We start from the raw sequence: 16,213 nt of genomic DNA on the forward strand, positions 1-16,213 counted from the left end.
TATTGTACTAGTCGATACAGTTAATGTTAATGATAACATTTCTCCGAGAAACATTAGGTCTTACACTCGTCTGTCGTACAAAATATACATAAAATCTAATATTTAATACTCAAGATTTTATTAAACAAGCAAAATTTAAGAAAAAAAGAAAAATTCTTTGAATGCAGTTTTGTTTATTTTTAAAAATAAAGGAATGTCTCCTTTATGTAAAATGAGCCAGCTTAAGGATTTAAGGTAGTTTCCCTCCAGAGCCCGACTTATCTTTCCACCCTGTATAACAGGTAGAAAGTCAGTCATGACAGGTTTTCTACCTGTTATATATTACTGTTTACAAGTTAATTAGGTGCTTTGCTTTGGTGCGCATACATCTAACAAGCGATCTGGCTAATTTACAACGATGACATCACACGGTGGCCGCGAACTATACTTCTACATATGTACTTACCTAATAATATTTGTCATCAAACCATGCAGACGAAGGTTTTATTGGCATTTTCCTAGAAAACCGTGAACTACACTTACTAGTATGAATTATAAATATTAGGTATAGTCAGTAAGTAAGTAAGTATTATGAGACATGCCAGTGAGTGGTGGATTGGCGCTTTAGTATAAAATTATGTATTACGAGTATATATATATGGGATTTACAGTTAAATACCAATTACTCATGTTAATGAGATAAATAACGCTTAATTTAGACTCTTTGCTCCTACCTAATTCAATTTAGGCCCAGTTGACTATTCAGTTCAGTTGGCCCAGGAAGCTGACCAAAGGATTAATCTGAACACACTATATACGTGTGTCATTACCTTAGTCGTTAAGGTTATCAGCGTACATATTACTTGCCTACCTAAAAAAACTAAAAGGGATCTCATCAATGCCATTTCCAGTAGCGGATTTGCAGTCTTTGCCGCTCTAGGCCCCAGGCTCTGTAGCCGCCCTTTTCTCAGCACTTATCATAATGACTACATTTTGAGTTATTCCTTGTTGTCATTAGCGAATTTCTTGTCACAATTTGCCGCCCCTTATATTTTGCCGCCCCGGGCCTACTCGGCCTTAGGGTAAATCCGCCACTGGTCAGTTTACTCATCATTTATCAATTGATCTATGCTAATAGGCAGATAATATCGCTATATGTAGATACAAATATCCAAAAATGTAGCTGAAATTCCTAAACACATGTATTGAGTATGTAGCGTATACGTAAAACAACTGTTCAGTTAACTGAAGCCAAAGCACGTTCGTAGGCTATTTCGAGACTCGTTAAAGTTTACACTTTGCAGTTAGTAAATTCAAATTATGTAGGTACCTAGTCACCCTGTTTATTGTTAGATACATGTATCTAATCTGTAAAAACATCCCGAAATCAAGCTTCAAATAGATGACAGTGATCACGTAGCGCAGGTATCTAATTTATCAAAAGAGTGGTAGGTAATAAAATAGAATAAATAAATAATTGTTTCAGTGCATGTTTTTTTTTATTTTTGAGATCCCAAAAACACACAAACACAACTTTTTTTTGGTATTTTTACAATATTGTTAAAGTATAGTAGGTTGATATAGATATAATAATAATCTTATTTATATTCATCTTAAAAAAAGATCTTAAATCTATATTATTCCTTTTATAAAGAAATAATATTTGTCATAGCAAAGAATATAATTATGGCACTTGAAGCATCGGTCTCCTTATTAAACACGTAATATTAAATTATTATTATTGGCATTGATTATTCATAATAAATCACTCCGTGAAAATTGTGAAAATATAAACATTATTTTTTGGTTTTTCATTTAAACTGTGCGCGTGAAAAATAACCCATAAATAATATATCCGTTGGCGAGTCCATAGTCGTTGTAAAAGTCATCGAAGAGGCAGTCGATGGGTCGTCAGCCCCATAAAATATTCTTATAAATTAAATACGTTCAGAGAAAACACTTAAAAAACGTTTAAAGAGTCTTTAAAACAACGACTTGTTCCTCTTGAACAATGACCTGTTGTTCGGGCGTCACATAGACGTAGGAGCGTTCCATTTGTGACGCTAGAGGCGAAGACGGCCCCGGGGAGCGGCGCGGGGAGGCCGCGTGGGGCCCGGGGCCGTGCTAGCCTCGCACATTGACGGTGGTGCAGCCGAAGATCTCGTCCATCTGCCGCGACGAGAACGTCACCACGATGCGCCGCTCACCGTGTCGCCGCGGCACGAACTTGTCCTGGTAATTCACGAACTCTCCGGGCTTCACGTCACGGAAGCGGATCTGGAAACATACCACCGTAAGCATACCCTCTAACCTATCCCAACTTATTAAATTCACTGCCATTAAGTAGAATTACCTGTCTCGGTCGCTGCACTCCAGGCCCTTCGAAGGTGAAGTAGCAGTCGGTCAAGTGCACATTCAGTGGGTTCTGGAAGCTAAATGTCACGGCGCATTCCTGGCCTATGCATGGCTGGCTCCTCACCTACAACAATTTCATCATTTTCAATCGATGAAGCTGAAGGAACATCTCTCCGAGTAATAGCATCGAACGGGTCAAATATGTTACTGGTTTAAACTATAGGTACTTAAAAGTGTTCCAAAGATATTCTACCATGTGTAAAGAATCTGCAACGAAAATTACCTGCACTTGCATTCTCGGCTTATGAAGCGGGAAGTCATCTTCGTCGGACCACGCCTGGCGCGTCTGCTTGACGTAGGCCATAGCGTGGACCTTGACCATCGAGTGGTCTACCAGCTTGTCCATGTACTCCTGCGGTGTGACGTGCAGCTTCAGGACCTCGCGCTGGCCGGCGCGCACGACGAACTCGCCCTGCGCCCGCCGGAGGCGCGACGCGATCGCGCCCGTGTAGTAGCACGAGGAAGCCGTCAGCACGCACCATATGGTACGGTCTTCGTGCGATTTATTCTGAGAAAAGTATGGTCATTTTTAATTTATAATGTGCATATCTGACATCCCACCATTAATTTTAAGCGTTTCGGCTCAGCTTGACAGTAATTAACATACTTAATAAAAAAAAAATTATAAGATCACAATCAAAATGTCATTTTGAAAACTTCTGTCTCCACACAAACAACACACACTATCTTTGTATAACCTAACAATTAAATAAAAAATGTAAATATGTTTCCCTAACTGTTACTTAACTTCAATCATTAATTCATTTAACCAACTTACCTGAATATTCATGGTACAATCAAACGGCTGACCATACGGCACGATATCAATGTCCATAAGGTCGAAGTACACGTCCTCGTAATTGCGGTCGGGGTACTCGTAATACTGCTGCAGCCGCTGGTAGCCGCGGCAGGAGGCGATGACCGCGAGCCGCTCGGGCGACGAGCTGTCCATCGTCTTGTACTCGTGCGTGATCTCCAGCATGTCGCTCTCGCCCTCGTCATCGTCGCGGTTTGGATTCTTGGTGAGGATCTTGCGGCCAACTCTGAGAGAGTGAATACCCTTTTTACAGGATGTTGCTTGTTTGCTTGTTACTATCCCTGTGTCTATTGTAGGTACTTATTAAGAAATTTTAGAATGACCATACATTTGACGCGTTTTCGTATTTTTGTTTGAAATCACAGTTTAGGTACACACATTTTATAGGATGTAAATATGTCAAAGAGCTGGTTTAAGAAAAGAGCCCGAAGGCATGATAAAATTTTCGAAATTAGATTGATCACTTAAAGCCATATTTTACTCATAGTACAAAATGTAACTTTTTGAATGTGAGTGTTGAATTTACAATCGGTAACTTCAGTAAGTAATTAGCATTTGGAAATTAATTTAATCGTCAAGTCCTGCCTGCCATACAGACATTAAGAGCTTGTCGAAGAAAAAAGCGTAAGTAACTAAACTCACTGATAATTATTCGACGCCATCCTAATGAATCCCCACTCAGAATTCTCTTCCTCCTGGAAGTGGCACAGTTCGGCGTTGATCTGGTTGTACATGCACGGCGTGTCGTACTGGAAGCCGACCTCTCCGCGGCGGACGGCCTCGACACTGGCTGGACCACATTGGTAGACTGATTCGGCTTCCTCCTGAGGTGTAGAATCGATAATCTGCCAACCACTGTAACCTGAATAGTAAAAACACCTTTGAAATGCTGATAGAGACCAAAGGCATTCACAAATATATTCTGTATTATCAACTTCAAAACAAGGATTAAATTAAGACTAAATGCTTTACCAAGGGCATGAATAAAAAAATAAAAGAATAATAAACACCTTGCGGCAAGTCGGGTCTTTGCATCCAAACATCGTTCCAGACGTGGAAGTTCCAGCAGGAATCATAGCAGTCCTCATCGGGCCCGTTGGGCACCTCGTTTCCTTCGTGATCAAAGTACTTGTCGACGGTGAATGTTCGATTAGTGTCGTGAGCCGACACGTAGTTCGTAACCGATCGGCAAGGAATACCTGAAAAAAGTAAGTGTTGCATTAATTCATATTAGAGATTGAAAGCAGACCTGTGCTTATATTATATTATAATAGTACATTATATACTACCTAGAGCTCGGCAGATTGTAACGACAAGACCTGAGAACACCCAGCACTGGCCGTATTCAACAGGTCGGCCACCGTCGGTGAGGTAGCGCTCGAGAATAGCCACGGAACCGGTCCATGCATGAGGAGCAACGCCATCTTTATATTCACCGTCGTAGCGACCCACCATCAGTCCATCGTCATCATGATTCGAATTTATCTGACAGATAAAAAAATATATTTAAGTAAAGAGAGATCGTTATTAGAAGAATACTATTTATATCTAAAAATATGTAATACCATTGCGGAAATAGCTCGACACACTCGGACAGGGTTTCCACGTTCTGAGTGCTCAAGACCACTACGTTCCAGCAAGTACATACAAGCCGGCAATACGCAGTCATCAAACTGGCCGTAAATCCATTTGCGGCCCTTAGGCTGGCGCCAGGTACCGCACCAAATCTTTCCTTGTTCATTGAGCACGTACTCCTTTCTAGAAGATTCATTATCCATGTAAACACTATCCTCCCTGCACCAGGGATTAAAGAGCATGTAAATATCTTCATCGCACTTATAATCGTGGCGGTTGTCGCGCTGGCCGAAGCGATTGGTCTGAACCCAACAGTTCCATACACCCACAGGCGCGGTGGCGGGTACATGCACTTGAAACGTTATGGTGTTTCCGTCTTGACGTTGAATGCTAATATCCCACCTGTCCATTTCATGGGCGAGAGAAGCTAGGTTCTGCATAGAACCGTGACGAGACCCATGACGCGAACCGTGACGTGAGCCATAACTACGGCCGAATGAGGACGAGTGCTGTGTCGCTCCTCCATAGCGATCGATCATAGGTCGGTCCATTGGCCCGTGCGGGCTCAGAGGACTATGTTGGAGCGGCAAAGGTTCATTACTGAACGAACTGCGTCGAACACCGTAAGTCGTAGTTTCCCTCATTCCACTCGTAGGGCCCATAGGTCCTATAGAGCTCATATTACCCATAGTGTTCATCGGCCCTATAGGGCCTATAGATCCAGCAGTAGCCATGTTGCTGCTGCTATCTTGCATTCGGGACATTCCCAAGCCCATACCCATACCCATACCCATACCCATGCCCATTCCCATCATGTCACGTGAGTGTTGGAATACACCTTGCTGAGAGCTCCAGTTTACAGGTAGAACAACCCGCGTTCCCTTGGTAACACTCGGTTTTGGACCTAAAACATAAATATTGTTCTTAATAAAAATGACTTTAATTAAAAACCAAAATACTTACCTTATTATGATCACAATGAAAAAATAGGAGGAGAAATAAATTGATTCTTACCAAAGCAAAAAACGATACGGATCATATCCTGCTGCTTGTCATAGGTTCTGTCAAAACGAACCGCGAAGAAGAAATTTTGTCCTCTTCGGTATACCGGGTTCGGCAAAATATTATCATTGACCAGATCATACTGATCGGTATGATGATCTTTCGAATTATCCCTTGAATAGAACTCAGTCAGCTCTACTTTCAAGGGTTGCTGCGAGTAATAACTTTGAGGAATGACGTCCAAAGTGTCTTGGCGACGACGGCGTTCGTTCTGATCAGCCATCTTGCAAATAAGGTTATGGGTGTATTGCGTGTTGGGGCTGTTCCTCATCGAATGTTTCATGCGATGCAGGGAGCCGGTGCTGTGGGAGCGGCCGGGACGATGCTGCGCCGTCGGTCCAGCCCGCTGCATGGGCCAACGCCGGGTCTGCCCAGGGCGCTGACAGAAGCTTGAGATGTTGTAATAGGCCGATAATCCCGGCACATAGTTGGACGGCATCCCGCCAATCGTCATTTGCTGCTCCCTCATGCAGCTCAATGTACTCATCCCTGAGGTGAGGCCCGTTATCCCGCCAAGTCCCATTCCAGTCATGCTGGATGTCATGCTGGAGGACATCCTGTCCATACTAGAACGTCGGACCATGGACATCTTCGCGGAGACGTCGTTTATTCACCGAGGAGCTATATAAAAGTTGTCCGAAGAGACTTCCACTGCGCTCTTGGCTGACACCAGAGCGAATGTTGCGGTTAGGTGTTCGCTAGCCCTTTATATACGAAAGCTTAACAGAGGGATCATTCACCGGCTAGGTGTCAGTTGTCAATGCAGGCGCCGGGGTCGCTGGTTTCTAAAAGTCCTTTTGTTGGTGTGCGCTGACTTGTAGAGAAACAAGAACTTCACAAGTCTAGGTGCGTGAAATGCGTCAGTACACTTGTAATAATACCTGCGTGTCATTGTCCAGATTTACAAAAGCGAGTAGGTAGGGGAACTACCTTAGCATTTCAGCATAACTCGTTGAGATGCTGTTGTATTGCTAAAAGGAAATATTATTTTTATTTTTCCAATAAAGAAGGGCTTATAAAATCTTCCTTCATAATTATGTACTTACCTATGTTCAGCATAAGAGTAGGTACTTTAGTTTTGTATAAGTAATGCTTATTTAAGTGTACAATCAGTGTCGTATAGCAGGTAGCATACAAATGATACAAAGTATTCAAATAGTTCGGTACGCCATACAAATTACATGGTGTATAGGTACCTATTTGAATACTTTAGATGCTACCTATTATATGACACTGACTGTACATAGTTATAATATGTGGGTAAATGAATTTTGCTTTTATATTACCAATTTGAGAAAATCTGATCTATCAAATAGGTAGGTAGTTCATTTATCTCGGTGTTTTCTTGTTGTTGAATCACTAATTAAGAATTTCAGTTAACTAAGTAACCTTATCAACGGATCTTAGGTACTTACTCGTGCCGTTCCTACCGATGGAAATGATAACATCGATAACAATTCAATAACGGGAAAAATAAGTGAGCAGGATTGGAGATATTTTACTTAGAGTACCTAGCGCACTAACAAAACATAATTTTTATATTCAAGTAGACATACACATAGGGGAGAGCGGGGTTAAACGTGCCGATTTTCATAAAATACAAATTTGATCAATGAAAACAGTGTGAATAAGGTATGTGGGTTGCGCTATATTAAATAATGATTATTTGCGTTTCTGAGTAGCGATATTATTTTGTGCATCGTTAAACAGTTTTTTTACCAGTAATGTTTTTATGAGATAGGTCGGAACGGAACAACTAGCCCCGCTATGGGGTGGGTTGTTCCGTTGCTAAAATTTATAACTTATCCGTCAAATATTTAAATCTCAGTTCACACACGCTAAAAGAGTATTTTGCAGTTCGTCGAAATATATGATAATTTGTTGTGTACTAACAACAGATAGTAAAAAAAATCCAAAGCAAAAATGTGATAATCCGTGGGGTTTGTTGTGCCCTCGTTTTTGATTTATTTTCCATAACTACTATTCTACTATAATGGAAGCAACGAAAACGGCTCCTGCAACCGCATAGTAGTCTGACATTTCGCGACAAACATCATACGAATCGCTCCATGATTTACTTGCGTTCCTATTCCCATCGGATCAACTTACCTCCGGCACGTTTAACCCCGCTCTCCCCTATATGTATGTATAATATAGTTTAAGTACATGAAGTAGTTATATTAATTTTATAGATGTGTATAAAATAAATATAGTTATCATTGAAACATTTAGTGGTACCAGGCAGGTGGTACTCGTACTAACTACTAAACCAAGAAACCAGGCCGCGTAGCCAAGATGCCAATCGCTTACGCTCCGTAGCGATCGAAACGCAACTGCCTCTGTCACACTAATACGGAAGAGTGATAAAGAGACATAATGCTTGTCGTTGTCGAAGCGATAGCAATTGTAACCTTGGCTAGGCCGGCAGTAAGTAGGGTTTCTGCTCGAGAATTCTCGAGGCGAGAAATCTCGAGAAATTTGTCCTAAGTCGAGACGGGAAAAAAATACTCAATGCCTCGAGAACTCGAGAAATAAAAAAGAAAACACGCGTATAGCACATGATGTGTCTATAATGTATTATCTTTAGGTAGTTAAAGAAAAATGAACAATGATTTTTTTTACATTTTAGGTACTTACTTAAAACATTTATTAGGTAGTTATCCAACCAAATAAAAAACTACCAGTGATATATAGCTTTATTTTTACGTTTAGTAAGTACGAGTACCTATTAATAATACGTCAGTAGTAAAACTTTTGTAAGTTTTGTCACATCGAGTTAAATTTATTGATAAAACTCAATGCCTAATAAAATATCTTATTGTGGTTTGTTTACATTTTGTACAATACCTTAAGAAATACAGTATAGCAGCGGTCGGCAACCTTTTAACAGCCAAGTGCCACATAGTAGTTAACGAAGTTGACGCGGGCCGCACTTTGGTAATATGTGTGACTAGCATACATTGTCGTTTGACAATATTCCATACAGAATAGCCACGGGCACGGGGGCTCGCTGGCCGCAAGTGAGAGGTTCGCGGGCCGCCTGATGCCGACCGCTGCACTATAGCATTAAGTAACATCGCCAGTGTGCACCACCTGCACCTATGGTTTTTTTTGTTGTTGTGTTTTTGAGTATTAAGTGCAATTTATGGTGACTAAAAATTTACCATATGTTTGGTTATTGATTTCACCTACGATTCCTATGAGTCTGATTTGTAAAAAAGCAAAAAAATTAAAATAACATGGTGTTTTTTGGAACTTTCAAAATTTCTCGAGGTACTCGAGAAACTCGAGAAATCTTGGTCGAGAATTCCCGTGCCTCGAGAAATTAAAAAGGTCGAGAAACCAGAAACCCTACCAGTAAGTAGTGAACACTGGTCAGAAATGGGAAATATATTATCCAGTAGTTACCACTCGGATGTGGCCTGTTTTTGTTTAAACAATGTACTTAACACCTGGGATTTTTTATATCCAGTAGTTACCACTAGCAACAGATTGAAAAATCTCAAACAAAGCGTGGTTACTTGATACCGTGTCAGGTGCGACACTACCAGGGGTGCGAATCTCCTGACTTCGGCCAAACTCGGCTCCGCTCGGCTCAGCATTGCTCCGAGCAATTTTTAGGGTTGGCACCATTTGACTTCCTTTTGCGTGCACGACCACAGATAAGATAATCACTTGAATTTTGACAACCCTAAATAGCCGAAAGGGATAGTGCTATATGTTAGAAAGGGATAGCATGATTCGACCCTGAACCGCTGTCAAACTTCGGTTTTGTAGGAAGTTTCCTTTCTGTACGGTAGTACATACTATTATTTATTCTGTGACACTACTAAAACTATGCCGTACCTACCCATACCTACCTAACTAGGTGCTACAATGCTATTTTTAAATCTTTTGTTGCCATTGTCTTTCGGCTCGATTCCGGAAATGATTTAGAGATTCACTAGATATTAAATAGTAAAGATATGTGACGTTCCACGAAAAGAGGTACCTTATGGCGGCTGGCGCTTACGTAGCATAGCGCCGCAATAATATTGGACCGACGTTAATAATAGCGTTAAGCACCAACCGCCATAATGTACCATTACCCGTGGGACATCACATCGTATTTTGTTAATTTCTCATTCATAAAAAATACTGACTAGAGCATAGTGGGCTATGCTTGGGTACTGTAAGGTTCCATAGCCACTGCTACAAAGACAATTTATAACCACTCTACCTACTAAATTTCGAAAACCAGTCATACGTAATAAATACCACACTCCGCAGCTTTAGTTTCAGAGTTATTGATTGTAGAAGATAATGTAAAGTCGAATTCAGGGTAGGTACAGTCACCTGCAATAATATGTAACACAACAGAGGGCGCAAAAATATCTGACACGGTCATAATTGTAGAGCCATAAGAGCGCGTCATATATTTTTGCGGCCTTCGAAGGATAACATATTATTGCAGGTGACTGTACTTACGTGGTTTTGCCAATTGGATTTTCAGTGATGCAACATTGATAATGGCTTTCGCTACTAATAGGTACTATAATTATAGTAGACTCCTCGAGATTAAGCTCATATTATTGTTTTTTTTTTTTTTTCATTTTGACGAATCTAATTATTTAGGGGTGTAAGTAAATTATACATTCGGCAATAAATAATTGTGTGTTTTAATATGAAATTGTTGGCAGAGTCTTAATGCAAGAGTATTAGCAAAATCGTGATAAGTACCTACTTATTGTTCCGTACTGAAGGGTGACTATCGGAATTCTAATTGGTAGTAAGCTTACCGTCCGGCAGGCTGTATCTCAAGATAATTAGGTAATAAATGATAAATAATTGAAATTGTTAGCGTTCATCCTCACACCCTGGAACTTATATAGTCTATGGGTCGGTACCTACAGGTACTGAGTGGTTTCTCCTTCAGTCGGTCCCTCAATACTGAGGAACGTGACATCATATCATTCTGTTGAAGACCCGGTTCCTTCATAGGGTTCTGATGTTCCCCGCCAAGCGCGGTACGGTACTGTGTAGTTTATGAGGAACTTTCTCCCGCGGATGCTTTGGCTGCGGAATGGCACGTGCCGAGATTTTCTCGAGTGACTACAGTGTGGACTTTTAAAGCAAACGCACCTGCAGATGCATGCCTCCATGGGTAACGTGACCGCTTACCATCAAGCGGGACGTATGCTTGTTTGCCATCAACGTAATATAAAATACATATATTGATAATTAAGGAAATAAAAACTATTATATTATTTTCTATACATATTGCCCATACGTGAAAAACACGTGAAAAATCTTATAGTGTCACGGTTGCTGGTTTTCATTTATTTACGTACCAGAGCCATCTAGCGTGTGATTCGAGAACACATGATCGAGCCGAATAACGACGAGCAGCAAACAAGCAGAGCGGCTACCGCGAAAATCGAAGTTCGCAAATTGCGGGGATTTTTCTCTGTTACTCTAATTACGCCTTCGTTGGAGTAAAAGAGAAAGATCCCCGCAATTTGCGAATTTCGGTTATCGCGGTAGCCGCTCAGGCCACCGTAAGCCGTAACAGACTACTGTACCGCACCTCGGTGTGGCGCACCGTGACCTTAGCCCGTAGTATGTTACGGCTTTAAGAGTAATAATTCTCTCTCTCGCTCTAGCACGCAGCTCTCACTCTTGACTTAGTCGATCCACACCATGCTTGGCTTGAGAATTGGTTGTTCCGTCGTCTGTAAACGCTTTAAAAAAATTACCCTTGCAACACTAGTTGCTTAGCAACAAATTTGTTGACGGACGGAATGTCATAACAATGTTGCATTGATCCCAATCAATACTCAAATGTTAATTGAATTGATTTAAAAACTTTTAAGGATATAAAATGCTAACGATATATCAAGGAATATAGCCTAAACCGATTTTCCACTATCGTAATGAAGTTGTTTACGTTATTTACTTACAATGTGGAAATTCAATACAAAAGCTACCTTCTATCAAAAGCAATGTTTTTCATATTGCTGACAAATGGACTTATTATTATCTTGCCATTCGTTTTTGCATATGGGGGTCGAGGTAAAGTCAATAAATAAAAAAATATAATACCTATGTAATTTGTGAATACGCGATGCGCTAACCTAACTTTTTATTGCAGGGTTTTGGTTAAAGTCCCAGAGTTACTTTGAACAACCGGTGGTACATTTTACATACGACTACTTGGTAGTGGCTGAGACTGATGATCCTAGTCAGCCAATAGTGTGTGGTAATGGCAACTATGACCATGATGAATACTGTGCTGAATTTCAGGTAAGTACTTAAATAAGACTACTTCCCAATAACTAGATTAGAAAGAATAAACAATCCAGGTTAATTTATAAAAACAACATGATCCAAATAAATGAAAGCAATTTTAATTCATAAAAAGTGACAGATCTTTATTACCATTGGTAAAATGTGAATTACTTTCCCACCACCCATTTACTTTGCCTGTCTGCTGTTAGTTTGCTATACTCATTTTCTTACTTACCTACTTCTAATCTTTACTCGTCTAATTTTCTAAGGTGGATGAGCATGATAACAATGGTGATGGAAATAATGATGTATTGGAGCTAAAATTACTTCTCCAAATTCCTCCAGTCAAGACATTAGCTTCTATAGTTCTAGTTTTAGGGTTGGACTTCCAATTAAAGGTAAGGGCTACTTTCTACACAAAGTTAGCAATAAGTTTCTTTAAGTCCTGTTAAATGCCACATACCACATAAAAGTTTTTACTTTCTTCCATTGGAATATTTGTACAAGTAAAGCCATCACTAGTGTGTCCTTAGCAGAGCCTTAAAGGCTTATACCCTTCATAAACATTTACTAAAGTTGACAAGCCAATAATAACTGTTTGTCCCTTTCCATCATACCAATATGTTGGAAACGGACAAACAATTGTTATCAGCATGTCATTGTCAACTTTAGTAAATGTTTATGAACAACGGGGTTACACCATCAGTGCTAAAGCAAGGCTTTTAAAGTTCTAACTGTAGTCATGACTGCTTGAGCCTCTTAAGGATTTATGATTTTGATACAGACAAGTTGGAATTAACTATTAAAAATAATAGGACTCTGCATAATATCCTTACCTCTTTATTCTTTACAGACTGTATGCCCCCTTCACATGCAGGGTTTGGCAATAATAACTAAGGAATTTTCTCTACCACCCTCTGGATTCGTTTACTATGGAGACTTGACATTACATCAGGCCTCCCACTTGCCATGTCATCCAAATACTATAGATACTATGTACAATACATCTTTATTCGGATACTTGGAAAAGAAAGATAAAGATGTTGTAGATGCTATTTTAGAAGATTATTTTATCAGAGAAGGTAATTAAATCCACAGTATTTACAAGATTTATAAGCTAGAATTGAGTACCCACTATTTATCCTTTTATGTATACTATTATAACTACATAGATGACTTTAAAACCGAAGCTTCTAGTTTACTTTTACTTTATGTTTCAGCTATTATTGACACTAAGACATTACACTCTAGAAGTAAGAATGGACATACTGGGACAATGAATATCAAAATACGACTAAGAATACCTGAGAACCTAGTACTGTATACACCAAGTCTTCTGCAGGAGCTCAAATGGGCGTGGCCGCAGTATCTATCTATGGCAGTAGTATTTTACTGGATTTTCAATAGAATAAAAAAGTTTGTTTTCAGCAATCGCTTACTGATGGCCTGGGAAGTAGTTACGTGGAAGAAACTTTAACTACAAAGCTGTATAGTTTACAAATAATTTTCCACAAACATATTACGAGATTACCAAAGATAAAGTAATAAGTTACTAATAATCCCAGAGACTACTTTCTAAATAGGCTGATGTTTTAATTTAGAAAATTTAGGCGATAATATCAATTAATGTAATATTTTAATTTTTCTATGAATGTAAAATAAACAAATGAAAAAATAATTTGTTCAACAATTTATAACTATAACAATTAGGTATGTACACACTACTTATCTACATGATAAAATTTACATGAGTTTTTCACTGAGTAAGGGTGAGCGTAGGTAATTGGCCAGTAAAATCTTTGCGGTCAAGTTCAGCACGGTTGTCTTCAATGATGAAGGTTTTGCCACTGTAGTCATCTAGTTGCACCAATAGATACCGACACTGGTAGTTGCCATAATCATTCTGCAATCAAATATTACTCTGTGGTTATTCAACTTCCTTATAAACATAAATGATACATGATTATGTAAAGGTATTTATTAACACTTTCCGTGATAGATGCCCCATTTCCAATACAAAATGAAGACATACATGTTCTTGGTGGTGAACGGGTAAAAAATTTCCCTTTCATGAAAATGTCAGAAGATCCAATCAAAATAATGATTTGATAATATACAAACTATAGTAAATCTAAAATCCTATACTAAATAAATATCCAAACCTGATATAAACATGGTTGCTAAGAAGATCCAATGGAAAAAGTATAAATTTAGAGCATTTTTGAAAATATTGATAGAGATAACTCACCTGTTTCATGTCCAGTTCAACAACTGCCTTGTTCCTGATTCCTTTGATATAAAACCTCATCCTCATGTGTTTGACTCCATCCTTTTCATACACTGCATGACTGACATGCGTGCGACGTCGCCTTGTGGTCTCTTCTCCGTAACCCTTAATTGGAGCACCCAATGCATCTTCTACCCTAGGATCCTAAAATGGTAATATATCGTTAGATAAAACCTCGAGCAGCCCACTATAAGAGTAATATACAAATGTGGAATTTGGATGAAGTGGTGTGGTGGATTTTGAATTAAATTTGTTTTTATTAGATTAATAATAATATTTAGATCAGCTATAAAAGAGTAGACCAGGTACTTACTTGTTTGCACTTTTCTAAAGCAGTCGAATAAATGCTGTTTGCGCTGTTACTAGAAAATAACTCCCTGAAGACATAATAAAAAATTATACCGGTGACCCCAACACCGAGCAGTATAACGCCAGTATATGACACCGTTTTAGTGGTCTCCTTTATTTTTTCTCCTAAAGGTCGGACATCCGTGGATACTTCCGCCCTTTCTTGGCCTTTTGCTAAACTACTTTCTCGTTTTTCTGTAGAATAGCAACGACTGCTAGTAATATTATTTGTTTGAAGAACTATAGGTATAAATTGCAGAGGTTTTCCATTCCGTAAACTTGGGAGAAACTTCGAAATAATTGACATTTTATTTACAGGATTTAAGATATGCTGAAGGGATCAACTGCACTGTCCAAATTCTATTTTTTGTTGTTAATATATTTTTATCTAATCTATAATTTTAAGGTTAGTGCTATTTTTTTGTTATTGACAATAACAAACGTCATGCAAACGTCGAATAAGATAAGAACTATATGAAGACCAACTAAACGCAAATATTTTAAGTATAATAGTATCAGGAATCGGTAAAAAAGAACATCACCACTTTAACATCACCTTTACATAAAACTTTTTACATTTATTTTATTTAACATATTGGCAATAACAAATTATAACTATAAGAAACCAGAAACTATTTTATTACGAAACAACTAAACGCAGTCCACATGAAGAAGAACCCGTTCGGAAATAGTGAACTTTTGCACCGAATTTGGAAACAATCAGAGCAAAAACTATTTTTTTCATATCAATCTAAACAGTATTAATCTTCGAGCAACACGGAAGGGAGGCGGCATTCGCACTATTTCCCCTCTGCCGAGGTACAAGATTAGCGCGTCAATCTAATCTAGCGCGGGTAATAAAACTAGTTGCACTTGGATTTTTCACTAGACCGAGTCCAGACGCGCGCGTGAACACTGCTGCACAAAAATGCCTGTTTGCTCGGTTTTTTGTTATAAAAAGAGGTCGGGGACGTCAAATTTACAAAAAGAAAGTGTTACATTTCACATGTAATATTTTTTTTTACATATCATACGTTTAATTACATTTAAATACAATTATTATATTTTAGTCTCAAGTAATTGTTGGATTTATCGATTTTGCTCGCTCAGTACAAATTGCGGATCGGTCGAGCGACAAATCCGACTTCTCATCTCTCAAAATACAATGACATACTTCAACGGAAATGTGTTAGTGTGCGTGTTGTGACACTAGTCACTCGTCCGTACACAAAAAGAGATCGAGGTTTGCAAGATTTGTCTTTGACGTGTGTCATTTTGTATGTATTTGTGTCGTCATTACAGAGGGCCTACCGCGAACCACGTTCGACGTGTTGCCTCCCTGTCACACTTACGTATGAATTTACAAGTGCCATAGAGAGGCAACACGTCGAACGTGGTTCGCGGTAGGGCCTCTGATTGGATTTTGTATGTAAGTGTGTGAGAAGTGCGACTGTGTGCACCTT

The 16,213-nt window shown here is 39.2% G+C and overlaps 3 protein-coding genes across 5 annotated transcripts in view; 1 reads left to right on the forward strand and 2 right to left on the reverse strand.

The window, feature by feature from the left end:
* Nucleotides 1-1,793: 1,793 nt before the first annotated feature.
* The window catches only part of LOC134663886 (hemocyte protein-glutamine gamma-glutamyltransferase-like), an 80,108-nt gene continuing 65,688 nt past the window's right edge, over nt 1,794-16,213 (reverse strand). The window contains exons 2-10 of one of the 2 annotated variants that reach the window (XM_063520412.1): nt 5,801-6,493; nt 4,777-5,690; nt 4,501-4,696; nt 4,222-4,410; nt 3,854-4,073; nt 3,173-3,437; nt 2,618-2,902; nt 2,333-2,458; nt 1,794-2,256 (exon numbers count right to left, since the gene is read on the reverse strand). In XM_063520412.1, coding sequence (XP_063376482.1) covers nt 2,104-2,256; nt 2,333-2,458; nt 2,618-2,902; nt 3,173-3,437; nt 3,854-4,073; nt 4,222-4,410; nt 4,501-4,696; nt 4,777-5,690; nt 5,801-6,437 — 2,985 coding nt within the window. In that variant the 5' untranslated portion in view covers nt 6,438-6,493 and the 3' untranslated portion in view covers nt 1,794-2,103. Of the gene's footprint in view, nt 2,257-2,332; nt 2,459-2,617; nt 2,903-3,172; nt 3,438-3,853; nt 4,074-4,221; nt 4,411-4,500; nt 4,697-4,776; nt 5,691-5,800; nt 6,539-16,213 lie in introns of those variants that run through there. The other variant, XM_063520411.1, reaches the window with a different exon arrangement.
* Nucleotides 11,660-13,724, forward strand: LOC134663849 (transmembrane protein 231-like). 2 transcript variants are annotated; one of them, XM_063520365.1, is made up of 5 exons: nt 11,660-11,899; nt 11,979-12,130; nt 12,385-12,513; nt 12,969-13,197; nt 13,336-13,724. In XM_063520365.1, exons 1-5 carry the CDS (start codon nt 11,761-11,763, stop codon nt 13,590-13,592), a joined length of 906 nt encoding a protein of 301 aa, XP_063376435.1. In that variant the 5' UTR covers nt 11,660-11,760; the 3' UTR covers nt 13,593-13,724. The 2 variants fall into 2 exon arrangements, with proteins under 2 accessions (XP_063376435.1, XP_063376436.1); XM_063520366.1 differs by lacking the exon at nt 12,385-12,513.
* On the reverse strand, nt 13,794-15,193 carry LOC134663850 (mitochondrial import inner membrane translocase subunit Tim21). Its single transcript, XM_063520367.1, has 3 exons — nt 14,716-15,193; nt 14,364-14,546; nt 13,794-14,018 (listed from the first exon to the last, which is right to left on the reverse strand). The coding sequence occupies exons 1-3, from the start codon at nt 15,055-15,057 to the stop codon at nt 13,872-13,874; spliced, it is 672 nt and encodes a 223-aa protein (XP_063376437.1). The 5' UTR covers nt 15,058-15,193; the 3' UTR covers nt 13,794-13,871.

The sequence above is a fragment of the Cydia fagiglandana genome, chromosome 4 (genome assembly GCF_963556715.1).
Source record: "Cydia fagiglandana chromosome 4, ilCydFagi1.1, whole genome shotgun sequence".
Lineage (NCBI taxonomy): Eukaryota > Metazoa > Arthropoda > Insecta > Lepidoptera > Tortricidae > Cydia > Cydia fagiglandana.